Source organism: Passer montanus, unplaced genomic scaffold, assembly GCF_014805655.1.
Source record: "Passer montanus isolate IOZ18808 unplaced genomic scaffold, ASM1480565v1 scaffold10, whole genome shotgun sequence".
Taxonomy (NCBI): Eukaryota; Metazoa; Chordata; class Aves; order Passeriformes; family Passeridae; genus Passer; species Passer montanus.
The window spans coordinates 23,065,878-23,075,845 of record NW_024356505.1 but is presented as its reverse complement, the minus strand read 5'-3'; the positions used below and the strand labels follow the sequence as shown (position 1 = coordinate 23,075,845).

Here is a 9,968-nt window from a genome sequence, read left to right as displayed (position 1 = left end):
CGGGCAGCGCCATGCGGGCTGCCGCCTGCCTCCTCTGCCTGGCGCTCGGCGCCCTGACAGCGGCCCCAGGTGAGCCGCGGTGGCGGGGCAGCGCTTGGGGCGCGGGCGGGCGGCGGGGAAGGGGGGGACGCTGCGCCGAGGCTGCTGCGGAGCCCCATGGAAACGGAGCCCCCGCTGCAGGCTGCGCGCCGGGGGCGAGGGCGCAGCCGGGTGACGGTGCCTCTCCCCTGCGCAGGAGGCGCCGGGCCGGCGAAGGCGGCGGCGGGGCGGCGGGGCGAGAGCCCCTTCGCGGAGCGACAGAGCATCAGGCCCCTGCGGCTGGTCTCCGGCGAGGGCGGCGGCGGGGCGCGGTGGCCGGCGCTGAGCACGCGGGTGCGGAGCGAGGCGGCGCGGGCACAGGTAAGCGCCCGCGGGGGGAGCGAGCGGGGCCGGCCGTGCGGAGCATCCCCGCGCACCGCCGGGGGAGAACGCCGGGTGCGAAGCGATGCTCGGCCCGCGGCGCGGCTCGGCTGCCCGCAGGAGCGCGGGCAGTGCCAGTCCTGGGCAAGGGCGCTCGAATTAGTTAAGATGGTCCCCCGGCGTGTTACTGCCCTGCCCCGGGCGGGCACAGCCCGCTGCCTGCGGCGGCCGTGGCGCCCAAAATGAAAGTTGCGGTGCCTTTGCGACAGCGGGGCTCGAAACGCTGCGGCTTGATTTCGGCTTGTGGCTGAAGCGTGGGCAGGGTGGGTTTGTGTTCTGTGGACTCGGATGTGTTTTTAAAAATAGAAATTGTACATCGGAAGGGAATTGCTTGAAATGTGACATGTGAGCTAAGCACAGGATTTAACGTACATATTGCCTGCTACCCAACCCGGGGTATATTTTCAAATTCCATGGAATCATAGAATCCTTGGGGTTGGAAGAGACCTCTAAGATCATCGAGTCCAACCATTAATCTGGCTCTATTTGTGTTAAAAAAAGGATATTTTGATTATATGAAGCCAAATCCCTATAACTTTTAACAACCTCATTTTGTATTAAAATACAGTGATTTTCATCCTGACCCCTTTTGTTTGAGGTGATATGTGGCTGTTACATCTGAAGGAAAGAAACTTTAAGTCCATTTTGTTATAGATGTAGAACACAAAATCTGAGCATTTGAGATAACTGCTGACATACAAGATGAGTTGCAGGCCTCCATTTTCTCCTTTTCTAATTGACTACTGTGTGTTTAAGAAAGAAAATAGGTGAAAACTTGTCTCATATTTCTTTTTTTATAATCCATGAAGTTTAAGAACCAACAGCTTGCATTCTCTTTGTTTTGTTAAATAATAAACAAGCGGTTCATAGCTTATGTATTTGCCTTTGAATGTAACTTACTCTCCATAAATATATTTCAGATATGAAGACAATATTTACAGTAAAATAAAATACTATTCTTAAAGTTCATGATGCTTTGTTCAAAGAAGAAAAAAAAACCCAAAAAAACTCCTTTAAGCATTTCAGGATTCCTTGAAGACCCCCAAAAAGTCACAAGTTCAAACACTTTGTGACATGTCTGTTTTTACCTTAGTAATGGTTGCATTTAGCTTTAATATTAGGCTTAAAGTGCTGGTTTTACAGAACAAACTGCTAATTAATAGGTTTTGTTTGTCTGAATGTCTCAGCTTTATTCACCAAATCTTATGCTCATAAAATTTTCAAGTCCTCCTGATCTAGTTAAGTTGTTAGTATGAATATTAGTCTAAGCAGAAAAAAAGTAGAAACACGGATGGTTTGAAAGGGTTGAATACATTTATTTCACAGCGACCTCCACAGTAAACTAATGTTAATGTGTAAAAGCTCTGATGTACATGTGAAAGCTACTACAACTTTTCTTCCTGGTCAAGAAGTTTCCCCACTGCTGCTTAAAATATTCCCAACCTCTTCCACAGTATCTGATGGTTGTTACTCATGGAAGGATACAGTAGCTGACAGAGCTTTGGACAAAAAAAATTGCCAAGCAGGCCAAAGCAAGCGAAGCAGTACAGACTTTCTGTGATTCTGGCACAGAGCATGGTTACATCCTAATTGCAGGATATTGCTTCCCCTGCCCAGGGAGCTGAGTCAGCTCGCCGGTAATGGACCAGCAGCGTGGCTGACTTTGCTGAGCTGAAGTTGTGTAGGAGCTGCATTCAGGAAGGTGCTTATCAAAGTTATGGGCTAACTTCACAGAGTGGACTTCTATGGTGCCTTTGGGTGTCTGGTGAAAGTCACATGAAGTATAAAGATGCTGGATTCTTCTCGTACATGAAGAGACACCCCATACCTGCCCTGAAGAGTTGACAGCCAGTGGCATATAAAGAGTAGGGGAACAGAGGTGTTCTCTACATCAATAACATTTCCATACATATTTGGTTGTGTTATGATTAAATACACTCTTACTGTCTCCATGTTCTATCCATTGCTAATAGTCTTTGAGTAGCTGTATTTGAGAGTTTAAAAAGCTGGTCTTGAATAGAGATTTCAAACCAAAACTAACAGCCTTCTGGATTAGTAAAGGGAGCATGCTTCTTTGAGGAGGTAAAAGCGTTCGAGAAGAATCCCTGGTGAGTGAAGGACTAGCAACCATCTCTAGAAAAACAAAGATACCTGAATGGGAAGGTGCATTCAGAGGACTAGCCAACAAGGCCGTAGTTGAATTAATGTAAAACAATGTAGTTGTGTTTTGAATCGGATTAAGATAAAAGGGGTGGTGGGGGGGAGAGAGAGAGAGAGAAGCTGGAGAGAAGGAAGTCGCATTAAATCGGATTGGATTCCTTTAATTCCTGGATGAAAGCTTTAGCTACAGAAAGGGCAGAAGTTGAACAAGAAAGATGCAAGCCTGAGTTCAGAACTGCACAAAGGCAAATGAAGATGAGCATGCAGAGGAATGCAGAAGACAAGCGTGGCCTTTGCAGATCAGGAGTTTTAGAACAGGCTCATGATGGAGCAGAGCCAGAGGATAATATGAGTAAAGGGGGTGAGAGGAGATAATTGAAGGCAGAAGTGACTGGGATGTGATGGATGGCGGATTTCTAAAAAGTAGTGGTTTGTTTTCCATATTTATTGAGGTTTTTCTCTAGCAGCATCCTCTGTTTTGTTTGTTTTGGGGTTTTTGAGCTGACTTCTCTACCTGCATGCTTTACTATTAAATAGTAAAGGAAATAGTCTATACTCATCTTAGAACCCCGGAATGTAATTGGTTAAAAAACATAATTAATGTGCTCACAATTGTAGTTGTCCAAGATTGCTGAACCTCAGAACACAGCACAAGGCAAATGTTGTAGGCTGTTATATCTTCTTGTCATTAATGTTTTAATGTACAATATATAGTGAACATTGGAGAATTCACGTGACTTTGGGATTTTGCTTTTAATTCCATTACAGAATGGAGTCATTGCTGGTATGTGTGACACTCCTGTATTTCAATTTCTCTGTTCCTCAAAGGACGCCTGTTAGGAGCTGCACAGCACTTAGTGTATAGAATAATCAAGATAAGATATAGCTAAAAATACACTAATATTATATTATCATTAATGCAATCCAGGATCTTAGCAATGGACACCTAATTTACTATTGCATAAATAAGTGTATTAGAAGATGAGAGTCCTCTATGTTCAGTGAGGGCTACTCTAATATTTTTGTGTTTAAAAGAAGGAAAGTTCCCACCTTAGACATTTTAAGGAACCTTTTAACTTCATTCCTTAAGCCATATTTTGGTATTGTAAGAAGCACATGAGAAACCACAAGTTTCGTAATATTTTCCTTTAGTCAATACTGTGCAGGCATGTTCTTTGTTAAAATGTGTGAATGTGTAAACATCTGTCCCACTGCCTGTATTACCATTATCCATTTTTAATACATCTAAGCGTTACATGGGAATTTATGAGGTTTGCTGTGATTTTCAGTGGGAACAAGGCTCTGACCTGCTATGGACAGAGATTCACTCATCTCTGCTGGTTGAGCATGATATCCATGCTACATCCATGATACAGCAATTTCTGTTTCTCAAGCTGTTTTTCACTTGCTCATTGCCTGTTGCCATTAAGGTACATTGGATTCCTTCAAAGAGAGCAAAGGGGATGACCTGGTTGTAGGGAGAGCCTGAAGGGGCTCCAGGACTGAGCTGCATCTGGAGACAGCAGTGCATGTTGTTTGTAGTCCAGAGTGAGTCAATAGTTTTCAGTAAAGAACTTATTTGTCTTTCACAGCCTGCATTGTTTGTGACCAAATGATACAATTGCACACACCTATTTGGAATTGTGCTTGCAGATTTCGTAAATTGTTTCTTATTGCTAATAATGAGTTTCAGAGAAGCTGTGCTCTGTCATGCTGAGTTTGCATGCTCTACTTGCTCTTGGATTTGAAATCTTCATTAGTTATTTGAGCGTTGCCTAGTCTTTGCTATTGGATTCTCTGATTTCTTATCGTCTTACTCTAGTCTTCAAACAGGATATCCCACTTCTTTGCAGGTGCTTCTGAAATTGCTGACTCCCGTTTTCTGTTCTGATGCTGTCAATTTCTGTTGGTATTGTAAGTTACTGTGTTGGGTAGCTCCAACGAAAAATAATTTTTTTTCTTTAAAAAAAGAGCTCTGATGTTGAGTGGCTTATAAATATCTCTAGTTTGGGACTGATGGATGGTGACTGTTGGAAAAGAGAAGTGTCATGAGAAATTGCTTGATTAAAAAAATTATTTTCTGCCGACTTAATCAAATGACTTCTGTCTCTTGAAGAAACTTAGGCACAATTTTTGATCATCCTAACAGAAAACCAAAGGGAAGGAGACTAAACTGGGAAAGGGACTATATTGAATAATAATATGCATTTGGTTTATTGCTGAATTTGGGTTTCTTCCTTGTTGTCTTGTTGCCTTTTAAGGTTTGTAAGGCATTAGGCAAAATTTGTGTGATACTTTACTGTATGTTCAGAGTATGCAGTTCTGCAATAAGATACTTCACCAACATGACAATATTTTATGAATATGTGAATGATGATTAAAATATTCATACTTTAGATGCAGATCTTGCCTTCTTGAAGAAGAAAAAACTGCTGAAAGCTAAACTTTGCTATAGATTGTTTGTTGAATGATGTAAGGGCATTGAGGGTGTCCTTTGATTTCTGAGGTACACCTTTTTATAAAGTACTCAAAGTGGGTTTTGGCATTTTATAGGAAAAGAATATTTCATATTCCTAATTTATCCTTCTTTGCAAGCTCATATCAGGAAAAGTCTTTCCCTGCTTGGTAATGGGATTTGTTATGGCAGTAAATGTATAAGTAAAAAAAAAAATCTTTGGTAGCTGCTGCTTCAGAGTTCATGTTGTTTTGTGTCATCTTCTCATGCTTGTGCCATAGCAGACTGGAAAAGAGAGATATTCCTAAAGCTATGGCTTAGCCTCATGAAACAGGCTTATATACAGCCAAAAAGGATCACAAAGGCTCAGATGGAACAATTAGTATAGAAAGTATTTTCCCAAAATTTGCTTGTTGCCATGATTAGTGTAGTGACTGCGAAGTCTGACAGAGGAGTGCTTTCCAGCTCTGGTGATGAATGTATGTGTACTCACCCCTGGTCTATGTTGGTGTCCCTGAGTGCAGGATCACACTGAGTATTCTTTCTGCCACAGTTTCACTGTGTACCTGTTTTGGGACTCCTACAGTGGCTTATCAGCTTTATCAGCTATAACATATGCGTGGTGTAGAAGTGTGTTGTGTCCTGAGCAGTGTCTTGATAAACTTTGATGAGATTTATCCATATGCTGGAAGAGCTACATGTGAAGTTAAGATTCACTTGAAATGTTTGCCACAAGAGCCTTATAGACTTATATGTTAAAAGGTCATGGTAGATATATTATCCTTCTGGTAGTCCAGGTCCCTTTTGTGGTTTTCCCAATAATCATACCAGTCTTTAAGTGACTCAAAACGAACAACTTTTTTAGGGCTCTGCTTGAGAAAACATTATCACAGTTATCCTGTCAAACACTGCTTAAAGGTCAATCAAGCTGTATAAAATCTTCAAAAGCCTGATAAGGTTCAGGTCTGTAGATTGTGGGTACTTCTAGCTAGCACTGGCTCAGTGCTTTTCCCTCTCCAGTTAGCTCTGCTGAGGCTTGTGGTCCTTCCACTTATTGCCACCTTCCGCCGGGTTTCTCACCTGGAGAGGACGGAAGACAAGGATCCTTGTCTTCCATGGGTTTGAGCCAAGGCTACCTCTCCCAAGCAGACTGTTCTTCTGCTTCATGGGAAGTAGCTCACATGTCAGATGATTTAATTGCCAGCCCAGGCCCATGTGCATGTAGAGGATGAAATCCAATACTGTCAGAGGATCAAGACTGGACACAGGATTTTGGTGTTTTCCTATGCAATCTATCTTTCTCTTCATGTACTGATATGTTTCAGTCACTAGATAATATTTTTTCAGTATTGTTTTTTTTTCTAGAAATAGTATAATTGTTTCTTGCATGTTAACCAAAACCACTGTATTTTGTGTCTCCAAAAAATAACCATGACTCCCATCCTGTCTTTCTTTTCTCTGGTTTTGACTTATGTAATTAACTTTAAACAATGCCAAATTTGCTATAATTGTCTGTGGAAAACTTTCGGACAAGAAAGCCTTCAATGCCCGTCTAGTTCCCTTCTTTCCTTTGCCTTGCCAGTGTTCTCCTAGATAGTGTATGGATACGCTGTTGTGTGGAGATGTCTTTTGGAGCACATGCAGGATCTCAAAGGTCTGTAGCATGAAATTTAGCTCTTTATAGCTGCAGATGCTCCCTGATAGAGCTCTTCTGGAGCCACTGCAATAGTTGCATCAATCTGCAGAGGAGGAATCATTGCTGCAGGGGTGAACTGTGCAGCAGCAGCTGTGCTGAGCTACAGCCAAGCGTCAGTGTGGAACAGCATCACTCTCCTCAGATGGAAGCATGTTCAGTGCAGATGAGAGCTTTGGACACTGAAGATTACATCTGTGCAAGCTTTTAATACTTTAGTGGAAGGACTGTGTAAAGGAAGTCTTATTTTTTTTCCCCAGAAAATTTATTGTTAAGCTGAACAGAAAGGTGGCTGAAGTGCACGTTCACGTGGTCAGGCTGTGTTCTGCAAGGCTGTGGCACGCACTGCCTTGATGGGGCTTGGCTGGTTGGATTAATCCAAGTGAAAAGTCAGTGTCACCTGAAATTGAAGAATTATGAAGAAATCACAGAAAGCGGCAAATGACATAGAGCTGTTTTAACTGTTGAGTCACTAGGAGTCAAGCTTGAAAATTGAATTCAGTTAAAGTAAGTTAAAAACATGACATTGTTGCTATGCATTTGCCCCCAGATAATGAAATTTGGTGATTCATCTGGTAATTTGACCAGCTCATGTTTGTCTACCTAGGCTAAATTCACTCTTAAGTCTTCCTTCCTTGTTTTTAAGTGAAATGGGTGTTACCAGACCAGAGAACTGTAGCAAGGGACATGCTTTAGAAAAAGCATACTCCAGAATGTGGCATTAATACAAAATTTAGAAAAATTTGTGTGGGTAAATGCCTTCTAATGAAAGTATGATGTGAAGGAATGTGGAGGCTAGAGCCCTGACTTCACAGCTCAGAAATTGCCCAGAAGAATAGCAGTATGTAGGAATACACTCTGTTCCAGAAATACGTCCTTAGAGTATTGCAACTCCTGCAATTCTGTGGGAATGAAAAAAATCCATCCATCAGTTGTTTCAGAAAATATATACAGTGAAAATGTTGATTCATTTTGGTCTCCTAGGCTGTATCAAGGGGAAAAGGAGTTTTGAAATTTGCTTTTCTTGCACTTTTCAACTTGAAGCAGGACTTTGATACTTGAATGTAGAGGGTGAGTCATTTTAAAAAGTATTATCTGTGGAATTGATTGAGCAATGTGTTGGCATGCCTAAGAGTCTGCAAGTTTTGTCAAGCAGTTGTTAGCCTCTGATACTGACAGGATGTTGGTAAACTTTCTGTTGGTGCCCAGAGTCCATTCCTGGGAGAAGTTAACCATGTTGGTAGGCTTTAGGTGTCAGAGTGCTTGTTATTTCCAGTGGGCAGAGCTAATCTTTTGGTGGTAGGCTTTCATTTGTATGTAAACTAAATGTAAAACCAATTGAAAATGGTTGGAATATGTCACTGTGTTGCTGAAAAAAGATTTGGTCACTGATACTGGTATAAAGGAGCAAAGTTAGTCTGGACTCCTTTTACTACATTTGAATGCTTTATTTGTAATGTAAAGGCAGCTTCATGTAGATTGTTGCTTACTTGTAGATTTCTCTATGGTGGAACTCTGTTCCTTCATTTCTGAAGACTACAAGAGATGCTGAAAAGGGGGCCTTTAAATGTTATTGATTCGTTTCAGAGCTTGGAAAACATGTAGCTAAAAATGACCTCAAGGCACCATCTGCTTCAGCAAAGGAAATGCCTTCACTCCTCCTGACTGTTGGATCTGTTGAGTTTTCCTTCTTGCCTAAATGGTGTTCTTGGACAATAGTCCTTTCTCCAGAGAGATGACACAGAGATGCAGATGGGCTCACGCTCAAGGGCTGCCCACAGCACGTGCTTGCTGCCCTTGTTTTGTCCTGTCCCCTGCAGATGGGTGATGTGGTGGTTGTTGGTCTCTTGTGCTGCAGCTGTGCACGAGCAGCGTCTCCTTCTGCCCACTTGAAACTGCCAGGGAGAGGGGTATTTTACTGGGGCTGGCTTGTCCTTGTTGGAGCCCTTTCCCTCTGGTCTCATGTTTCTTCACAAAGTAGTTTCCCCTCTGATTGCAGCCAGGTCCTGGGCTGCTGAGTGACACAGATGGAACACATTGCACTACTGCTGCTGTAGTATTTTTTCTGACTCCTAGGCATGCCAGTGCGTTGATTTTTCTGTTAGATCTGGCTTTCTGAAAACTACAGTCACAGTGGGGAGCAATGGAAACTGGTGTTTCTGGGTCACAGGGTGAGTCTTTGTTTGCTCTTCTCCCTGTCTTAGTTTAAGGAGTGTGATCTTCAATGGTCGTCAGAGTTTTGCATGAATTATGGCGGGAAAAGATTCTGAACTTTTCAAATTTTCATTCATGGCTTTTCTTTGTTTCTGTGTGTAACCTTGTACTTGATTAATCACACTTATAACAACCTATTTGATCATATTTCCCCTGGCCATTAGTATTTGATGAAGAACCTTTTTGAGTTTTAAAAACATGAGACTGAGCAGTAACCAGTTTTCTGGTTTTACCCCAGTAGTGATACATTTAAGACCTCTGGCACTCTAGTTGGATGTAACCTTTTATACATGAATGAATTCTTGCTGCTTCCCTTTCAGAAAAAGGGGGAAAAATTGACTTTCCAAAAGTTCTTGCAGATCTTTTTTTCACAGTAATTTGAAGACTTGCAGTAATTAGTCTCACAGGAAATCAAAACTTATAAACAAAATTTCAGAATCAAATTAACATCATCCTCTACACTTAAAAGCACAACAAGTGTGAGATCTGGTGACACAGGGCTTTACTGGTGATGGAAACAAGTGTTAGATTGCTCTTGGGAAGCAGCATCTTGCCCATTCAGTTGCTCAAATTTGTCCTATTAGATGTGTGAGATCAAATGGTAGCTTGTGCTAAATTTACTGTCAGTGACAGCCCAATAGTTTTCCTCTCTTCATTGTTCCACTTAACATTTAACCTTGGGTGAATTTTTGAGAAAGATGAAGTGGAGGTGGGGAAGGAGAGCAGGAAGAGAAGCTTTCAGAAGGATCCATGCTGCTACCCAGGCACTGGCTCTGCAGCAGTGACACCTGTGTAACATCTTGCATCAGTTTGTGCTTGGGGCTTTTTTCCCTTGTGCTCTTCCCCCATATATATTGAATAAATTCACACAGTGTCTGTGTTCAAACACACAAATAAACAAAATACGGGGTTTGTTGTGATTTTTTTTCGTACTGGGAAGACTAATTACTGGCATTTTAGAGGTACAAGTGGTTCTTGCTTCTGAGT

General features: G+C 42.1%; 1 protein-coding gene across 13 annotated transcripts in view; it reads left to right on the top strand.

Annotated features, from left to right (window-relative positions):
- The first annotated feature begins 6 nt into the window (after positions 1–6).
- The window catches only part of ADAM22 (ADAM metallopeptidase domain 22), a 132,022-nt gene continuing 122,060 nt past the window's right edge, over positions 7–9,968 (top strand). For all 13 annotated transcript variants that reach the window (XM_039708652.1, XM_039708644.1, XM_039708634.1 and 10 more), the window contains exons 1-2: positions 7–69; positions 236–399. In XM_039708652.1, coding sequence (XP_039564586.1) covers positions 12–69; positions 236–399 — 222 coding nt within the window. In that variant the 5' untranslated portion in view covers positions 7–11. The remainder of the gene's footprint in view (positions 70–235; positions 400–9,968) is intronic.